The 20,967-nt window shown below is 40.9% G+C and overlaps 1 protein-coding gene across 6 annotated transcripts in view; it reads right to left on the bottom strand.

Annotated features, from left to right (window-relative positions):
* Positions 1-18,141, bottom strand: part of mpripa (myosin phosphatase Rho interacting protein a) — a 46,592-nt gene extending 28,451 nt beyond the window's left edge. For all 6 annotated transcript variants that reach the window (XR_013503776.1, XR_013503777.1, XM_078280027.1 and 3 more), the window contains exons 1-3: positions 17,214-18,141; positions 14,682-14,759; positions 12,533-12,598 (exon numbers count right to left, since the gene is read on the bottom strand). Coding sequence is in view for 4 of the 6 variants with exons in the window: in XM_078280027.1 (XP_078136153.1) it covers positions 12,533-12,598; positions 14,682-14,759; positions 17,214-17,333 (264 nt within the window). In the remaining 2 variants the exon portion in view is untranslated. The remainder of the gene's footprint in view (positions 1-12,532; positions 12,599-14,681; positions 14,760-17,213) is intronic.
* Between the last annotated feature and the right edge of the window lie 2,826 nt (positions 18,142-20,967).

Genomic DNA, 20,967 nt, shown 5'->3' with positions numbered 1-20,967 from the left:
AGTTATGAACACCTGTGAGTTGATCAGAAACATCTGGTTTTTGGTATTAGGTGCCAGTTTGTCTACCAATGTTGGTGGTGACAAATTCAAAAGCTGCATCATCACTCGTTAACATTACTCTTCTTTTAGACATGCAACAGCAGGATCCTCGAGTTCGTCACCCTGCATCCAAAGCCATTTGACTTTGATCATTAAAGACGTGGAAGCCAAAGGGAAAGTTGTTGAACTGGCACAGAGTCATCCTGACTCATGAACATGGCCTAGGATCAGGTCTTTTCAGGGTCCAGCATCCTCTGCTCTTCAATGCTAACAGCAATTATGCAATATATCTTTCCTTAGCAACTTAGGACAACAGCGGTAAACACACATTTTTGATACCAGTGAGCATGCCAACAACCATCTGCGGGGAAATGTCCTCAGGTACCAGACAGATGGAGTCACCTCTAGTCTGGCTACAGAGGCATATAAAGCCAAGGTCTCTCTCTCCTCTTCCCAAGTCCATAATAATCATACAAACACAGATATACATTGCAATCAGGCCAGGAACTAGAGCTGACAGATTGGTCATGGACAAGATTACAAATCATCACTGTCTTATAGTCCTCATTAAGCCAGTACAATCACACGTGGCATTTACCTTAGCGTCAGCTATAATACCAACCCTAACCCCTGCCTGTACTGCAGACAAACATATACAGTGGTGTGAAAAAGTGTTTGCCCCCTTCCTCATTTCCTGTTCCTTTGCATGTTTGTCACACTTAAGTGTTTCGGAACATCAAACCAATTTAAACAATAGTCAAGGACAACACAAGTAAACACAAAATGCAATTTGTAAATGAAGGTGTTAATTATTAAAAAGGTGAAAAAAAATCCAAACCATCATGGCCCTGTGTGAAAAAGTGATTGCCCCCTAAACCTAATAACTGGTTGGGCCACCCTTAGCAGCAACAACTGCAACCAAGCGTTTGCGATAACGTGCAATGAGGCTTTTACAGCGTCCTGGAGGAATTTTGGCCCACTCATCTTTGCAGAATTGTCCTAATTCAGTTACATTAGAGGGTTTTCGAGCATGAACGGCCTTTTTAAGGTCATACCACAACATCTCAATAGGATTCAGGTCAGGACTTTGGCTAGGCCACTCCAAAGTCTTAATTTAGTTTTTCTTCAGCCATTCGGTGGTGGACTTGCTGGTGTGTTTAGGATCATTGTCCTGCTGCAGAACCCAAGTTCGTTTCAGCTTGAGTACACGAACAGATGGTCGGACATTCTCCTTCAGGATCTCTTGGTAGACAGCAGAATTCATAATTCCTTTTATCACGGCAAGTCTTCCAGGTCCTGAAGCAGCAAAACAGCCCCAGACCATCACACTACCACCACCATATTTTACAGTTGGTATAATGTTCTTTTTATGAAATGCAGTGTTCCTTCTACGCCAGATATACTTGGACACACACCTTCCAAAGAGTTCCACTTTTGTCTCATCGGTCCACAGAATGTTGTCCCAAAAGTCTTGGGGATCATCAAGATGTGTTCTGGAGAAATTGAGACAAGCTTTGATGTTCTTTTTTGCTCAGCAGTGGTTTTCTCCTTGGAACTCTGCCATGCAGGCCATTTTTGCCCAGTCTTTTCCTGATGGTGGAGGCATGAGCGCTGACCTTAACTGAGGCAAGTGAGGCCTGCAGTTCTTTGGGACGTTGTTGTGGGGGTCTTTTGTGACCTCTCGGATGAGTCGTCGCTGCGCTCTTGGGGGTAATTTTGGGGCGGCCGGCCACTCCTGGGAAAGGTTCACCACTGTTCCATGTCTTCGCCATTTGTGGATAATGGCTCTCACTGTGGTTCGCTGGATTCCCAAAGCTTTGGAAATGGCTTTATAACCCTTTCCAGACTGATAGATCTCAATTACTTTCTTTCTCAATTGTTCCTGAATTTCTTTGGGTCTCGGCATGATGTGTAGCTTTTAAGGATCTTCTGGTGGACCTTACTGTGTCAAGCAGCTCCTATTTAAGTGATGCCTTGATTGTGAACAGGTGTGGCAATAATCAGGCCTGGGTGTGGCTAGAGAAATTGAACTCAGGTGTGGACAACCACAGTTATAGTATGTTTTAACAAGGGGGGCAATCACTTTTTCACACAGGGCCATGATGGTTTGGATTTTTTTTCTCCTTTAATAATAAACACCTTCATTTACAAATTGCATTTTGTGTTTACTTGTGTTGTCCTTGACTTTTGTTTAAATTGGTTTGATGTTCCGAAACACTTAAGTGTGACAAACATGCAAAGGAACAGGAAATGAGGAAGGGGGCAAACACTTTTTCACACCACTGTAGCTCTATAAAATCTGACTAAACCAGAAGGGGGATATCTGACATCTCGGTTGCAGGGCCAAGTACAGTCCTCCAGGCATTCTCAGATACACCTCACTCCACTGGTATGCATTCGACGTGCAGATAATGCCTGGTTACAGAGCAACAGCACCGCAGTAAAGGCTAACTGCGAGAGCATTGTATCGACCCAATATTCAGAGAAAGAAATTCAAACACAACGCATTTCACACATATTTGTACCAGGTATTTCAGAGAGGACTGTGGGTGGTAGCAGTGCTGCTCCTCTTATGGAGAATGGTGAGAGGATGTGGGTGGTTTGATGCTGTGTTAGGAGGCCAGCAGTCGACAAATGCAGAGGAGGAGGAAGACGAGGGAGAGTTGGAGGATGAAGACCATTTTCTCTGCTAGTATAACAGGATTCTTTTCAGATAGAGGCTAGGCTAGCCCAGAATAATTAAATGCATGTGTGGGTACCCAATACAACTATGGTACATTATTTTCTTATTCTACTACTACTACTACTACTACTACAGCATTGCTATTGAAGCGTTATCGATCACGTGTATGTAATGTATATAGCAAATTAATAATTGCAAAACACACGGAGTGTGAGAAATCAGTTGGCGTATGTCTCAGTGATGAAAGAGTAGATGGGCTGGCTGGAGAAACAGGTGCTATGATCGAGTTGTGTCATGTTGCGTTGGCTGTTTAGACTCAGACTAAGTACAATTATTGTGGGTGTGTGTGGTTTTCCAGATGGATAACTTTGTCCTATCCAACTCTCTGCACACTTACATGTATGCCTAATAATATTAACTGTCCTCACTTCAATTACGGTTTTAATTTTTTTTCTTATAATTGTTTTTTTCTTCACTCTTCATCTGTGAAGAACAATAGGTTGTGTCAGCTCGTGCCACTTATCAGTCCAGTTTACCCTCCACTATCAGTGCTAACTACGGCTGAGCAGTATATATTAATTTGATAAATTGACATTTTTGTTTTTGCATATGTTAAACTTTTAAATCGTCAACGAGTTATTTCAATGTATACAAAAAGATTACTTTAGTCAAAAAAGTACCGTACACGATAGATGGCTACATAAGCGGTCTTGAGTCACGACAGTTCAGTCTCATGTTTGTTGCTATTTGCTATCTTTAAATTAGGTTTTGTGAAACATTTTAGTTTTGTCACACATCACAGTCAGTGTAGTGGATCACAGAGGCAGGAAAGTGAGGCTTATCCAAATCTCTTGCCTTGGCACAGAACGCACAAATGGATGTCACACTGATAATAGAAATAGGTCCTAAATAAAACTAATTAGCTGATTGCAACTGTTACTCGACAAAGGCCACTAACGATTACAACTGGAAAAACCTGCGCATTGGACTGGTTTTTATTTACAACACCACTATTAACCAGTGCTGTTCACTCACTGACCTATAGAGCAGTAAATCCTAGAGTTGCAGCAGCTGTTCCTAGATCACAGTGTGCTCCATAACAGCAGTGTCTGGATTACTGCAGCGTCCCATACAGTGCTCTGACACAGCACTTTGGAAAGTATGCCAAGGTGACTAGGCACCCATTACATGCTGTTGCTATAGTAAAGTCGCAGGGTCCCAATGAAAAACTATTCTTATCAAAATACAAGAGGCACAGGAATATATTTCACTCCTTCAACACAATTAATAAGAAGCTAATTTCTGCAACTCAGTCTACACTATATGAAGAAATGACATAAGACCTGCAGTCAACTACTTCAACTACCTCTGATAATGACTGCAAATCTGCCAAAGCCTTGCTAAGTCAACGCAAATTAGCCCATCAGGCAGGAGGGAAGGGAAAATGGGGGAGGGATGGAAAATTTTCCTTTGGGAATTCAGCTAATACCTTGGTTTTCGAGCTAGCTGTTTTTCCACAGTGCTGAAGCTTCCTACAGGCCCAGGTCTGGTGGTTAGCAGTTAACCTGCTGACAGCACCGCAGATAACTTTAGAGGCTAAGAGAAGATTAACCAGGTGATAAAATTAATTTCCAGATGGCTTTATGTGTTATAGGACTGGTTAACACTCAAAATTCTAAATGTACTCTGTACAGTCCTCGAGTTTCTCTACCAAAACCCCCCAAAATACATCCTTTGATTCCTAACTTTCCTGAGGATAAATGGTTTTCTACAAAAGCGTTTTATCAGTTTCACAAAATAAACGTATTGAATGCATCACGTCTTAACAAAAACAACAGATTTTTTTGAAATATAATACTGTATGTAATTGACACATTTATGGTTAAACCAGACAATATCTTATCAAACTACAATTTAGCAATGCTAGGAATATGACCAAGCATTGGTTCATGGCAGTATTGTTACAGTGCTTTTTATTTTATTACAAATCAGTTTTTCGCTTTTGTTTTTATTTTTTTATTAGTAGTTAATATCGCAAAAGCAGTCTATTTATATAGAAGGCGGCATTTTTTTGTTTCTCTCTCTTTAAAGCCGAGAGAAAGCCCAGAGGAGAGAGCACTAAGCTGATTAGGTGCTGAGGCTGGAGGTAGGCCAGTCCATGACTGCTTGAAATGGGAATTTTGAGCCAGGTCCTGAGGAAGCTGGAGTGGGTTGTTATTAAAGAGCAAGCAAGTGGCTCACCCAACAACAATTAGCAACAAGCCAACATACTTACATTGGAGGTTATGTGGAATTTACAATGACTTAATACAGATCAAATAAGGCAGATACATTGTACAAAGAGCTTCTACTGCAAAAAAGTCTCACCTGTATATCAAATATTTTTTATCTAGATATGTCTACCATGACATGTATGTTTTACCCTTGCTACTGTGTTCACACAAAACATCAACAGACCCAACTCAAAGGCTGCACTTTCTATCTAACAAATATATCTTGACTGCAAAGCTCTGACCTTAACAGTTGGTTGGATTGGCAGGTCACCAAGCTGAGGTGAAAGGTTAAAGGTCATCCAATACATCAGCACCTGTTGCAACTCGGAAAGACATTCAACTGCAGCTGTCGCTACTGCAGGCCATCATAAGGCAACAGCCTATTAGACACTCAGTCTCAGGCCAGGTTACTGTACAACTGGACTTCGTCCAACTGAGACATCGTACTGCAGTGATGTAACTAATCAAATCATCATCCGTCACCACAACCAGTTAACAACCCACAGATAGCCAATGAGCAGAAATTGTGTAACCAAATGTTAATTTAAATCACAAATATGACCTGAATATATTAGTGGGCTGCAGTGTGCATCTGTGGGTAATTCAAAATAGTAGTATATTCACTTCAGTCTCAGTGTCCCTACACCCCCACTATCGCACATGCAGACACCTACCCATCTACCCCACTGTTTTATTAGTGTCTTAGAGCTGGCTAACCTCTCACCCTGATGCTTTAAATGAAACCTTTTGTGAGTGTTCGGACTAGAGAAGTTACACAATACTGCTGGCTGCTCTCTCCCAACACAAATGATTTATTGGCCAGAGAGAACTGGAATGAAAGACAGAGGGGATGCGAGAGAGTGGCAGAAAATGAGGAGGTAAAAGAAAGGGAAAGTGAATCGGACTGAGTAATGGGAAAGTGAAAGTGGGGTCCATGCAAGTGAGAGTGGACACTGGTTTAGCCAAAGCCTCCTGGAGCCAGCCTTTCTCTGGATAATGAATAGCTGGAAATCATTAAAAAGAACAAGAAAATGAAGGAGGGTACAACAAACAGAAGGATGGTAAAAAAGACATCCTAAAAAAATAAAAATAAATAAAAAGAGAGAGCCTTTTCACTATGGCGCAACAGTGGACCACCATCAACACTTTGGCTCAACCTAACATGGCAATCATATTCACCATGAAAAAGTTAAAAGAGAGTACAAGTTCACCATCAACTGGAATCCAACATGAATAGAAATCTGATACCTTATGAGAAACCATCTGCTATGAGCAATATAGTACTATTTTACTCTGGTGCTGATAGACCTAGTGCCCTGCGTTATATGATTCTGTCCACAGGTCACGCAACAGTGAACACCAATATAATAATAGACCACAGGGTTGAACACAAGGACTGTCTCCACTTGCTTACAACCTACATAAGTTGAAGCTCAAAGTTTAAGTAGAACCTTATATGCAGTTGTTGTGCAAGTTTTCATGTTTGATAAGTTAAGATAAGACAAAAATGTTCGTATTGATGTGAATGAATGTCAATGAATTCAGTCCCATTTTCAATAGGAGCACTTTCTGCTCATCCAATCAAAGAGGGGCAGCTTTCTCTGTGTGTGTGTGTGTGTGTGTGTGTGTGTGTGTGTGTGTGTGTGTGTGTGTGTGCGTGCGTGCGCACACATTGTGGAGAACAATGCTGTTTTATTGACTGTAATTTGAAGCCATTATTTTTTAGACTCATTAGTCATCTTTTTGGCTATGGAACACACACACAAACAATAAATGTAGAATAGGAGTGGGTAAGGGGGAGGTCAGCTGGAAAGCATGTCTCCCTGTCTTTCAAATGTGATCCTTAAGAGTTTAGAACATTAGAACAAGAACAAAACCACAATAAAGTTTAGTTTCAAATCTGCTGCTGGGATCTTGTTTCTGGGCAGCTATCCATGTGTGTCAGTACACTAATGACAGTAACAGCTTTAAATGACACTTTTAAAGATAAAGAAAATAAAGTTGACCAAAGCAGTGCCATTTAGAATAGTTGCTCACACCCAGGCCAAACTCATAATGTTTAGAGAGCAGACTTGGTCCTGAGCTAGACAGGGTTACTGTACTTCTGACTTAAGAAGTTAAAGTATTCAAACAGTGAACAAGTAGAGATAAGATTTGATCTTAGCCACATCCGGAATGATGTAGTGACTAACCAAGGCAAAAACTAAAGAGCACAGATAAGATGACACTGGAAAGTAAGACCAAAAGTCCAACAGAGAGCCAGATTGGTCATTTATCCAGTGAAAATACAACCTAGTCCATCTTACATGAGACCTTTCATTGTATTCAGCTTAATAATACTCTCCTGGTAATGATAAACTCATGTCTCTTCAGAAAGCAAAGCACTCAGTTGGAAAGTGGACACGCATATTGGGTCACTTGGAGGACAGCAAGGCCCTTGATTAGCAATCAATGTGAGCTGGTGAATAAGAACCTCTGCTTAATTAGGGATGTACGATCTCTTCACAGACTACCAAATTTCTTCTGGTCCGATTTATTCTAGAAGCTGTAGTCAAGTCTGTTGTGTGCCGTTTTAGGTCAATCATCTCACATGAGATCAATCCTGGAGGGTGGAGGATGTAGACTGCCACCCTGGTAGTCAGTGATACGGCACAACATGCAAAGTGTTCACAGTGTTGCTACCTCTTCCAATTTTGTGATCTAATATAGTTTCACTGTATGCTGGCATAATTACGCAACTAATTAAGTTTGTCCGTCAGAAACATTTACAAGAATTTTGTTTTGCAACACCTGTGTTTGTGGGTGGGAAAGCAGGTGAGGGTTATCGTATTTGTCGCTGCACTCTCGACTCCTACTTGTTGGCCGTGATACCTGCACAATGATTGCTACAACTGGAGAGGATAATGCCCTGAGTTTTGCACCCTCACTGCGGTCAGTCTTCCCCAGCCAACAGCTTGGGAATTCCTGGGATAAAACAGTGACAAGAATTAACAAAAATTCCCCATTTCTGTAAATGAAAACAAAACATACTTTATAAATATAGTCAACTGGGCGACAGCTTTGGGATGTGGGGTTGAGTGGCAGTTACAGTGTTGTAGACTCTGATGATTACAAGTTGTATGAATGGCTGTTCCCATGTTTTTTTTGGCTTTGTGCAATGGGAACAGTGACCCCACTGTAAGCCATGGCTGTTTACATTCCAGCAGATCAGTTCCTACTGGAACCATGGGGAAGGAAGGGCAGGGGTTAAAGAAGACTCTCACGCACCATATCTCTACAAAACCAACATACGCCTCACCCAGGACCCACACTTAGTAAACAATCCACAATGATCCAATACAGAGGGCTTACACCGTTTTATCAACACAAGCTGTGAACGATATCTCAATTATTCTTCACCTTCCAAGTCATCTGCTTCCTTTAATCCGCCTTTTAATCCTAAATTATCCATCTCTCCATCACACTTTTCAGTCTTTACTTCCCTCTCCACTCTGTTTCCCATGGCTTGCTGTGAGTGGAAGACTGGAGCTCCCCTATAAGTATCCCTAATTTGGGGTGGGGTGGTCAGCCTCCACTTATTCCCTGCATAGAGTGCCTGAAGGCAACAACGCAGCTCAGAGGCCCTGCCCACTCATCCATTCCCTAAAAACCTCTCCTCATTCCCAAACCAACACAACAGCTCCTCAAAATTGGTTAAAATAGCCCTGAATTTCATGTTTCAAAGAGAGAATGGTGAGAGTTTAAGCATGTTTCAGCATGTCAAAAGGTCTTACAAGTCTAAGGGAAAACACAGGCTGAGGTATATGCTCATGTCTGGAAGATTCAGGAGAGAGGCAACAGAATAGTGTGTCTCAAGTTAAAAGAATGCACAAATGTGTGGGAAATGGAGGGAAGTTTGTCAAAACTCTCTCGGTTCTTGGGCTGTGCTATGGGGCAGGGGTCTACCATTTCAATTCCAGTAAACACAGGAAATGAATTGAGCTAAGATGAAATGAGAATGACTTCAACAGCTGAAACGTCATAAAAACATCATGTTCTTCTAGGAATAACAAGGGATATGGCTGTGGTACAGACAGTCAACTGCAGTCAATACAGTCTAAAGGCAAATGCAATTAAAACGTCTCTGAATAGGCCTTTTGTGCAGTGCAACTCAATAGGTAGCCTCATTTTATTTGCAGGTATTCTGTGCTTGTTCAATCTGGATTAAAATACAGTAACTGACTGAAAAAACAGCGTGCACCATCTTTTCCAATGGCCTCCAAATAAACAGAGCAAATGTACACAATGCACAGTCAACAGCAATAAAAGAGTTTCAGTGCAAAGACTGAGGCTGTGATTCAGTGTGAGCTCAGAGACCAAAACAGAGATTGAGATAGATTGAAATATTTAAGCCCACGGCATATGATGACCGTGTGTACGTGAGCAAGTGTGTCAGTAAGAACGAGTTACAATTAGGTCAACGCAAGGTCAACGGCAGCTAGGTGCTGTGTGCAGTATTTAGGACTGCATAGCAAAGCAATGCAGGTATTAGAGTGTGGGTGTTGATCATTTAAACTTGCACTGATGTCATTAAAGTGGCTTTGTGGAGCTGGAAAGTTCTTTACACCCACATACCTACCCTCGCCTCGAGGAGATAATGGATTTAGTGTGTGTATGTGTGTTTCTCACATCACTTAAACAACTTGAACAGCCTTCATACATTTGCGTTGGGGCTGCCTCTGTTCATGATGTTCATTACCTAAACTCTAAATGATCAGAAGACCACTTTCTCTCAACAGTGTTAACTCAAGACGACTAAAGCTGAGGGGTTTGTCAAACCTTACAACACCTGTTCCTGACACGACTTTTGCAGTCAAGCACCCTCTGTCCCAGGTGCAGTCAGTCACACACAAACACACAGCTCAGCACAAACTATACCTCTATCCCATCCAGCCTTGCACATTAGTTTTGATGCTGTGTATGATGTTTTTTTTCTACAGCTACTGGAGTAAGGCTTGCTCACTATATGACTGAGCCTAGAGACAACCCCAGCCCACACACTCGTGCTTTGCTTCCAGAGTGTTCTGTCCTGAATCACTACAGTCAGGACAGAGACAGCCAGAGCGCTCCACAAAACGGAGAATAACTCTGTCCCATGTTACACATGCCATGGTCAACGGTTGCTGGACAAAGGGACAAAACATGTTGCCCTGGCAACGCTCCCCTGAAATAACTGCGTTGGGTTGCTCTGGGAAAATCTAGCTTGTACATTCAGCAAATAATGGAGACTAAATTGACAGTGGACTTTTGCAGTACAGTTTTCTCATTTCCATGTTTAAAGCTAATTAAACGTGCAGTGCTAAAATTCAGTTTACTATTTTGGAACCAACACATTTCAACTCCCTTCTTCGGAGGCCTATGCCGAGAACAAACCACGAAAGCCGCACTAACACATTAGCCTTGCATGGCAGCACATGTTCTATGCAGGCCAACATTTTCAGCTATTCAAACTCTCTCCATCCTTCCAATCAGAACACATTTTCTCTTTATCTAGCTCTTACTGAAGGTACATTGTCTTCGTTTTACCACTTGTCTCTTGCACATAACGACTCTTCAAAGCCACAGCTGCTCTTAGCATAAAATGATGGCAGTGGTGCGTCGTGTTGGGTGTTCACCATAGGTGGGCAACCCCAAATCGATGGCTTCAAAAACTGTGATCTCTCCCATGCCTCTGCTAACCCATTCCTTTCCTCCAGAGCCATGCCACATCCTGCAGGTTGGGACCGCAGTCCATCTGGGTTTGGTTAGAGCCAAGACACAAGAGCCATAAAACTAGGCCGAGAGGAAAACAGAGGGGCACCTCCTCATCTACAACCCCAACCATTTCTCTCAGATGGGGGCTCTGATGTGGTCTGGAGCAACGTTATACTGGCGAAAGCTGGCAGTCTTTAGATTTGACCTGATGTCATTTACAATACAGCATTTAAACTGATCTTTATGTCGGCCTCTTTCTTGTATTTAACGTTGACTGTAGCAATCTGAAGCATTTTTCACTAAACATTTTAACCGTATGTTAAAAGCAAACTACTGCATACTACATAGCTGTGTATCAAATTTCAAAACCATACCCATCATCCAGTGTGGGAAAATAGCCTACTGCGCATCAATGGTGGAATTAAGTTTCAGTATCACTGCACAAATGAAATGTTGCAATAATGGCAAAGCTAAGAAACCAACCACTTGGATTGATCACTGGAATAAAAGAAAATTCTTCACACACTCAAACCGCTCCAGTGTTATTAATATTTATTGTAGCGTCACACGATGTTTCGGCACTAAATGTATTTTACGTCGTTATCTGTACTGTCTATTGAAGTAAAAGGTTTATGAAATCCTATACCACCACTCACAGATTCCAATCCTACCCGATGTTCAACATCAAAACAGTTCAAATATTCATTTTACCTCTTTGTCCACAGAGAATTTGCCAAGTTAGTGCAGCTGTTCATTCAACACAAAACAATTATTCTAATGTGTTTATTGTGACAAGTGAGGTTCTATATTTAGTGTCACTTGATAGCTTCAGACCCTTGCCACCCCCCTCTCCTTTAGATCCTGCATTCAGAGTGCAGATGAAAAGATGAAGAGTGACATCCAGAGAGAACGATGAATGGAAGGAGGACATCCGCCTCTTTCCTTTGTCTCTTCCAGTAAACACATCATCCATCCTTTTTCTGGTGTCATCATTCTCCACCAGTGCCTCACAAACCTAATTTATTGGCTCCAGTTTAAAAAAGACATTGAGGCCATGTTTGGTAAAATAAAATCCTCGGTTTAACTGCATATTGGATGCACTATGCAAATAGTAGCCTTGCCATTAAACTGTTATCAGATTTCTATAGTGGGAATGAAATTACCCTGAAGGGCACAACAAAATCTACACAGCATCCTAGCTCCTGCTGTTTGTATTACATAAACCCTCTCAGCATCGCTCTCCTCTGCCAGAGAATGCCACATACAGTATGAAAAGGGTCAATAGCAACAAAGCAAGTGCTGTTTCAACTACTGCTGCTTTCACCTCATTTCAAAGCACATCCACATAGAAAACAAAACTGGTGAGCGCTGCTTTGGGTCAATCAATATTCAGCGTGCCCACATGCTGCAATATAAATAGAACCCACAAACTATAGAGTATGTAAACGAGTGACCTTGACAAATATCAGTCAGTCTACATATTCATTTTGTATTATTGATAGATATTAGACTACAGGCCCCAATAAAGATTACTAAAGACAGTCTCCTTAGCATTGAGTGGTTTTTCCAGTTTTTCTTTCAGAACAGGAAGTTGCCATGGGTTAGCCACTTAAACAAACACACACAGCTCGGCACATGACTTTTAGTATCAACACCATGTGGTGTCACTTCATTCCTTTTGACACCGCTATGCTAGTTAGCTTAGTGTTCAACACGTTCACTAAATACTCTGCTGTATGAGAGAAAGCGCTGGTGTCAAAGCAAACAAAACTCAACGGCGGAGGGGAGGAAGGCTTTCACTCACCATTTCGTCCAGAGCATAGCGAAGTAAGCCGTGCTCGTAAAGGATGAAGAACCTCCTCTGCCATTTCTGTTGAAAAAAATAGAAGAATTCTTGAATTACTGACATGGGCACATCATAGATGTCATAACAATCCCAACAGTAAGCCACATCAGAAGGATGACGCAATATGTGAAATAAAATAAATATGCAAATATTTAGAATGGGCTTGAAAGCCATTGATTAATATATTACATTAGCCAATTTTAGCCATGACAGTTTAACAAATTCTGTTACACGTATGGAAAGATATTTAGTTTATAAAGCCAGATTTCTTTATTGGATCCGTTAATGAATCTGTAAATATTCCTTATATAGTACACACCTCTGGGTATAAAGACGTAGCCACTACACTGGTGCACACACATCCAAACAGTAAATACACAGGGAAGGCATTTGGGAAACAGTTGCATTGGAATCTCAGTTCGTGGCACACTTTTTTACCACATCACAGGCTTATCAACCTAGCGGGAAATTAGTTTATCATCATGATTCAGTTTAAAAATCAATTATCCAGTTTCCAGATTGTTTTCTTCATAAAAGTAAGGGGAAAAAAAAAGACAACAAACACAACACTGAAAGAAAAACCACAGTTTTTTTTTTTTTTTATGTCCCAGCTGGAACAACAAAAACTACGTAGGTCAACCCTTTCACGGCACTGACGGCAGTACACAATATTACATCTGATAACATTAACCATCTCCAGATCTGTCTTACATGTTAAATGCACACAACCATGACCTGGTATCTGACATCTATCTATCATGTTTTGTTTTTTTCCAAAACACATTAAGTGAACAATGTTAATGGATTCCAGCCTGCGTTTTTTTTTTTTTTTTTTAAACTACAAGGTCAACACAAACAAGGGAGTCATTTGATCTCTTGGTTAGAATGGTAATTCTGTCGATATTTGTGCAAATGATAGGGTAACAGTTCCCATTGATCTCCTTGCTCATTGGCTTGATGAGCTCCCCACTGCCCTCCTCTTATCTTAATGCACCGTTTTGTCTCAGTGTAAAATATCCTGGGCTCCGATTCCAACTGGGGCCAATCCATGAAATATTGAGAGGTGCTTTGTAACCTAAAATACAGTGGTCTCAAAAGGGGTGCTGATAAGTTTCACAGGTGATGTTAAAAGGACACTGCAGTCATAGCCATTAAAAAGTGATAAATATGTGGCTTATAGTGTTGTCGATAGACAAAATACAGCCACGGACCCCCCAAACCTGTCAGACTAAAGTGGTCCTAAAACATGACTCATCCAACATTTTCTCTGTTATTTGTTTGTTGGTCAGTCAAAAACCTGACCAACCTGCTTACCTCAGCACTACAGGCCATCAATTATAGACCGGCGGGAAAAAGCAGATTGTAATAATAGGCAGAACACATCAGTGATTATGTCAAAGCAGCCTGTTGACAGTAGTTGGGTTGAAGGATTCAGAGGTGCTTTTCCCAAAACCCATATGGAAGCCATCAGTGTGGCTGTGAGAACTGGGACTTTTCCTTCTCCTCCCCCACATTCTCTCTACTCCTCTTTGGGATGCACCACCACCACAGTATAATCTGGGAGCTGATAAAGGAAGCGGTGCAACAGAGCAAGTCTCCCATTACATGATGCTAGGGGAGCAGGATTTATGAAATAAAGTCAATATTAGGCTCATTATTGCCAGAGAATGAGGCATTTTCTGATAGAGGGCCAAGCCTCCCACAGGAAGCTGTTGAATCTATGAAATGGCTACAGGAGTCACAATAGCCAGACGTCCTGTTTGTCAGATGTCAAAATGAGTGGCAGAATGGATAACAAAATTAAAAGGAAGGGCTAGGCAAGCCAATTGCCTTTTTCAACTAACCTGGCCCTTGGAGCTGCCCTGATTTAATACACTTTACACATCTCATTCTTAAAGCTGTTTAACACAAAATCCTAAGGACTGCACCTACTGACTCTTGGCATGAGCAGAAGCTACAATGGGTCAATGAAAGTTGTTCCCTTTAAAGAATACCCCTTTGTTTTCATGAAGCTCCACCAAATTTATTAAAAGGAAGTCAAAAAGAGCCGAAACTATGCTACGTTCCGAACATAATCAGTTTCAAGTCCAACAAAGGAACCACTTACCCGAGATCTATGTAATGGATTGTCGAAATTTGTTCCCTCTGGCGCCAGCAGCAACCATCCACCATAAATGGGTTTTGCCTGGTAAGGGGAAAACACAATTACAGCCTTGAAAGCAAAAACTAAAACAAGCACATTAACATATTGATTAACAGTTCAATTGTGCACATTTGAATTCACTGTAGATATAACTGGAGGCTAGTCCCTACTTTAGACTTCTATTGTCTCCCAATATCAGACAGGATTACACGGACACACAAATATTTTAGTTCAACACCGGGGAAGTGTGTATTAGTCGCTAGCTTGAGTTGACTGCAGGCTACATTCACCAGCTGGCTGTACTCCAGAGCACCATGCTGCCGTGGGAGAAAAAAAAAAAGGAAAGGCTAACACACATGATTTTCCCTCTGATCCTCTAAGTGGGTGGACTGGTGGGTGGAGGAGGCAGCAAGAGGCACAAGTTAGCAAGAAAAACAGTGGATGAGTAACAGGAGAGAGAAGCAGTACAGAGTCAGAGCTTTTGTGGCTACAGATTTGCAATTCAAACTTTAACAGAGATTTCCAAGTTGGCCTGGCCGTCTTTCTTAAGTCGTTCTGATGGGTACATACTTGAACTACTAGTAGTCAGCATTTGTTTGCTAAGCCAAAAAAGCCCTGCGTAACCACTGCAGGGTTGTGTGTACAGGAGCACAAATTCGACTAAAATGTCTACACTCAACTCTTACCTACACCTAAAGAACTTAGCAAATTAGGTACATTACGTAAGCCAACTGCACTCCCAAGTCTGTGGAACAACAGCCTACAAATCAAGTCGAATAGCTCTGACTTTTCAGACGTCTGGCACCTCTATGTCCCTTTATCAGTGGTTTTGATTACAGTCATAACTTCATCCCATGTAAAGCCAAGTGTAATCCACCATAAAATCCTCTTTGGCTGTGATTATAGGAAGTAGAGCACATTTCTCAGCTCAGAGACTTTGTAAACAACATGACATAAAAGGAATTTTCTATCAAAAGTCCTAACTGTAACCTTGGACACTGGACAGTCAACGATTTGAGTTGCAAGAGAAACAACAATCACATTTTGAAAGACAAACAGAGAGGTGACACATATAGGACTAGCACCTAATAGATGAGACAAAGTTATTGGATAATGGAACTGCGGGAAAGAATAGTAAGTGTTGAGTGGGAATCCTGCTAATACTGGGACAGAAGCTTCCTCCTTGCCTTAGTCTAAAGCCCAAGGAGAAACACTGAGACTCAGCAGCACAGTTTCGAAAAATGTCCCATCTCTCCTCACATGACCTGACAGCAGCCCGAATGGCAAGTAGTCCCAAGAGAGAAATAGACAAGATGAATCTAGGTCATTTTTACCCTTCGATGGTTTAGTGTTTAAATCGAGCTATTTGAGCGTGTTAGCGTGTGTTCATTTTGCAATAGCCCCCTCCCCTCAACGTCTTATTACCCCACATCATAAATAACTATGAAATACTGCACCAATAGCATGAGACCTTGAGTAGTGAATTAGTTGGGCTGCAAAAGGAATGGCAAAGGTTCTGGATGAAAATATGCACAGGATGAGATCCACAGGCATTCAGTATCTTTTGTAGCAGGACTCAAACAATGACAACATGGCCAGCATGCCCCGGGTCTTCAGCCTCTGACCACTGATGATAACCTTTCACTCGGTGAAGTCATCACAGGACAAGGTTGACAGCCAGTGGGTCAGAAATTCCACTGAGAAGGACAAATAAACCCCAGGACTGTTTCCATTACATTAGAGAAGCCATTGGTCATGATGGAGGAAATGACAGAGAAATGTTAGCCCGATGGCAGTCCTCACCCAGCCATGATGAAGACATTATCAACTGTAGAAGTATCAGTCACAGAGGTGTCATTCATATAAACAGCCTGGACACTGGGTACTCTTAACCTGTCACGCTGGTAAACAGCTTACCTAACGAAATGATCACGATATAGGCCAACAGAGTTCAGTGAGCCCTGATGACAACATTCACAACGTGCCAATACAACAACGCAGTCCAGTAGGAAGCATTATTGGGATATCTTAATTTGTGATTATATGGTAATGACACCCAGTCTCCACTTCTTTTAGGAGTGAACTTGCCAACAGTGTGGCAAAGAATATGGCTAAGGCAAAATGCCAAAAGGAAGCGTTTATAGCATAGGACATTACAGGGAAAAAAAGGTTTCAAAGAAATAACGTAACCCAAATGACTCAACAAAAGCAGTTGATAGTATGCTACTGTGCTGGAAGGCATGGAGCTGGGTGGAGGCCTATGTCTGCAGGAATTGGGGTCAATGTGCGCCCTTGGGCTGGAAACTAATTATGTCCAATTAACCTAACCTTTGCACTCCATGGTCTATTGGCACAATCATGGCAAACCGTTTGAAATGTGCACGTCAAACAGAGAGCTAAAAACAGCCTTTCACTGCATCACTAATAGCTATAGGTCGCATAGAAATATCACATATGAAATACCCAAGGTTTTAAAACAATAATAACATAGTTCACCTGGTTTAAGTCTTCGTCGTTAAGCAAATGTGATTCTCTAGGCTTGAAGCAGTTCTGGCATTTACTTTTGTTGAAAATGTTGGCTTGAAATTTCCGACAAGGATTGTCTTTGAATGACATGGTTGACGGAAAAGGTGACACTTGATGAGGGGGAAAAAAAAAAAGAAAAAAAAAGTTCCAGGAAGTTCTTGTTTTGAAAAACAAAAACTGCTCAATTCTCGCAGCCAAATGAGTTGGAGTCAACTTTTTAAAACAAAGCCATCAGAAGAAAGACGCGTGAAGTCCATGAAAGAGCCTTAGTGCGCTGGTCACCTGTGCTATGTTACCTGAGGAGGCGAAGAACCCTCGTTAAGTGATATCTATGATAGTCATCTTGCGCGAGGGGACGCCACCCGCAGCTAACGTTGCCCTGATAACTTTTGTTTTTGTATGCAGGCTTACTAATAAGTTGTCAATTCTTCGAAAGCGCAGACAGGTGTGCGCGGTATTTTCCTTAATTACGTCCTCCAACGAGGTGTCGACGTTTTACAGGTAACATTCCGGGCCTCGAGCTCACTGCAAAGGTCCCGTCAGCCTCCATCGGGCGGAACGGCTCAACCGAGGGAGGGAGTCCACTTTGGTCCCTCTCTCTCTCTCTCTCTCTGTCTGTCTGTCTTTCTATCTAACAAGTGATACCGTATTCATTGCCGTGAAATCTGTTTTACGCTTCTGACGTCTCTCTTTAAGACCAAACACCGTTATCCAACTTTAAAAACGCCATCAACTCGGCTGTCATGCCGTTGGATCCATAGCGTCGGGTTCCGTTCGTCGTAGTACAGTTCCCGCTGGCACTGGTACGCAGTCTGCGGTTGATGTTTTCGTGAAAATCCTCGCTTGGGCCCGTACAGTCTGTGGAGAGACTGGGAGGTGGTCAGGAGAGAGTGGAGTAGTGAGTGACAGCAACCTCGACCAATCACATACATAGACTTGTCTGCAAGCGAGGTCGTGTCTTTAACTGTCCAATAGAAAGCCTCGAAAATCTCCAGTACTTTCGCTCAAGCTCGGTGGGCTTTAAAGAGCCCATGATAACAAAAACAACTTCGATGTTAAACTGTGATGGTATTAATATGAGCCTGAGCTAATATTGTTTTTATTCCAAACTAAAAAGACAGACTATGAGCTATATTTATTCAGGTTACTCTCGTTATTATTGGTAGTTATTTCTTTAGCTGATATTTTTGTTTTGTTTTGTGTGTGGTGTGCTAATCTTTAAAATCCACAACAACAGGACAAGAAGGCAAAAAAGAAAAGGTAACAATTCAAAACATTGTGAAAACTATTTCTTTCATTTTTTTCCAAAATTGAAAAATGGGTTGCTAAACAGTTGCCAAACTCTCAAAAAGCGTTTCCTCAGTGTACCATTAATACATGCTAAAGTGAGGCTTTACTTGGTAAAGATTACTTATAAACATGATAACGCCTCGATTATTTTACCTTTCATGGAAAATGCACTGAGTACTACACAGAAATGTTCCTCCATGACCTACTAACAAATGAGTGGGCTGACATAAGCCCACTACATAAATGCCCTCTCACATCTCAAATGTTATGTATGTATTACACATAATATGACACGAAACGCTGTAACATTATACTCTTGGAAATTTCACTTTAATAGGATTGATACATTTAATAGATTTGATAAAGTACAGATGAGTAGGGATTAGGGTTAGGAGAATAATAGAAGCAAAGCATTAATGCAATAAACGTTATGATGATTTGATTTGTTTACATGATCCCATCTGTATTGTTATTGGAGCTGATGTAAAGAGGAAATGTGATGGAGGCTATTTTTACACTACTGTTACTACTACTGCATGACATTTTGATAGATCCAAGTAAAGAAAAAAAATGTTTCAAATATACGGCTCAAATACAAGCTTTAACAAAGCCAGGCAAATGTTAATTTCAAACATGGAAGGCAATCTTTAAGTGGTGTTCTGATTCCAGGCTCCAGAGCACCATCTGTTGGTCTTACATTTCCAAGGGCTAGGTCCAACGTTTCGAGATGGAAAAAGAAAAGAAAAAAACACTTGATGTCAAAGCCAAACTAAATAGGAATGTATGAGTGATAGATAGGAGGTGAAGTTAAGTCAGGAAATTTTGCAATTCTTCCACTATGTGGCTGGTTTTATGAGTGAAAATATGTTGTGATATTATGAAAATGTTGTCATGCTTTGCGGCATACTGGTACACACCCTGTTTTATCAAAACTAACCTCATAGAGTCACACTAGAAAATCGAATAACTACATTCATTTCAAAACAATAGACGTCTTATCACACGTTAGTGTGGAAACACTGTTGTACTTTCGTTGTCCTTTGCTTGAGTTCTTCCATGAAGCAGTTTATCTTAACTGAGCCTTCTGTCTCTTAATTTTGACAGGTAGGAAAGTGGGGTAGTTATTATAATTTCAGCATAGTCAAGATGATATTTCTAACAATGTATTTATTACTGCTTCTGACTAATATGTGCATGAGTCTCTCTTTTTTTTTTCTTCCTCCAAGTTGATCCAGACTGTGATATTCTCCAAGGAGATGCACCAAAAAAACTGAAATGATGCTCCTCAGTTAATGAGGTTGTGTATATATACACACAATCGCATTAATTCTGTGAATAAAAGACACATTCATTTATTTAACCTGCAAGAAGTGCAAGATTTTTATTCAGGGCGCTTGAGGTGGTGTGCTCGGACAGCAGTGTGAATGTAACATATACAGTGATAAGTTAGAGGAAAACAAAACAAAAACTGTTAAAAGTGTCAAATCATCTTAAATATGCCTATAGTCCAAATAAGCACATTTCAGACCATTGAGTGACATAAAAATCTTCTCTTTTCAGTTTGGTGTTTAAACATTTGTGTAACCATAAGACAACAAAGTGAGAATCAACTGAATAACAAAAATATAATATGATATACAAGTAACAATGACAACATCAAGGGAGTCATTTCATATATTGTATCAGAATGACGTGTCTGATAACAGGTTATGTACATTTCATGTACCCAATCACTGCACCATACATCAGGTATCATGACGTATTATTCAAAAAGGGTAATACTAATGATCTACAAAGGCTTTTCATTAGGACAAACTAACTTTAACTAGCTTCACAACCATTTTAGACATCAATGTATCTGACTTCAAACACCATAAATACCCTAACCACTCTCAAACTGTGTTCTGAAATCAGTAATTCCTTATTTTTCAGAAGGCAAGTGGAAAAATAATTTTTCTAATGCATTAAACTACATGTTGACACATGATCCTTAATATGTCTATCCTGACCCATCTTGTAGTTCCCATTTGCAGATATTTAAGAAATGTCATTATAATAATATATACGCAATAAAATATTAAATGAATGATATATGAGCATTTGGCTGATGCCGCTGATGGTGCCACCATGAGTCGAGTGAAAACCCAACAGCAGTACATTGTTTAAAGTTTAGCCAATTAAGATCTTAAAGGTTAAGCTTAAGTAACGGAAAGATTTTCTGCATTGGTAAATGTCACAAAAGTCAACACTGATTGTTGGTTTGAAACAGTCTGGTATCTGGCCTCAAAGATTAAAGGTGCAGTAGGTAAGACTTATAAAACTAACTTTCTCTCATATTTGCTGAAACTGACCCTATGTTCTAGTAGAACTACATGAAGCAGGTAATTAAAAAAAAATCTGGCTCCTCTGGCACCACCTACAGCCTGTAGTGCGA

This window comes from Sander vitreus, chromosome 21 (assembly GCF_031162955.1).
Source record: "Sander vitreus isolate 19-12246 chromosome 21, sanVit1, whole genome shotgun sequence".
Classification (NCBI taxonomy): Eukaryota; Metazoa; Chordata; class Actinopteri; order Perciformes; family Percidae; genus Sander; species Sander vitreus.
Note: the sequence above shows the minus strand (reverse complement) of the source record. Positions and strands in the feature narration are given on the sequence as shown.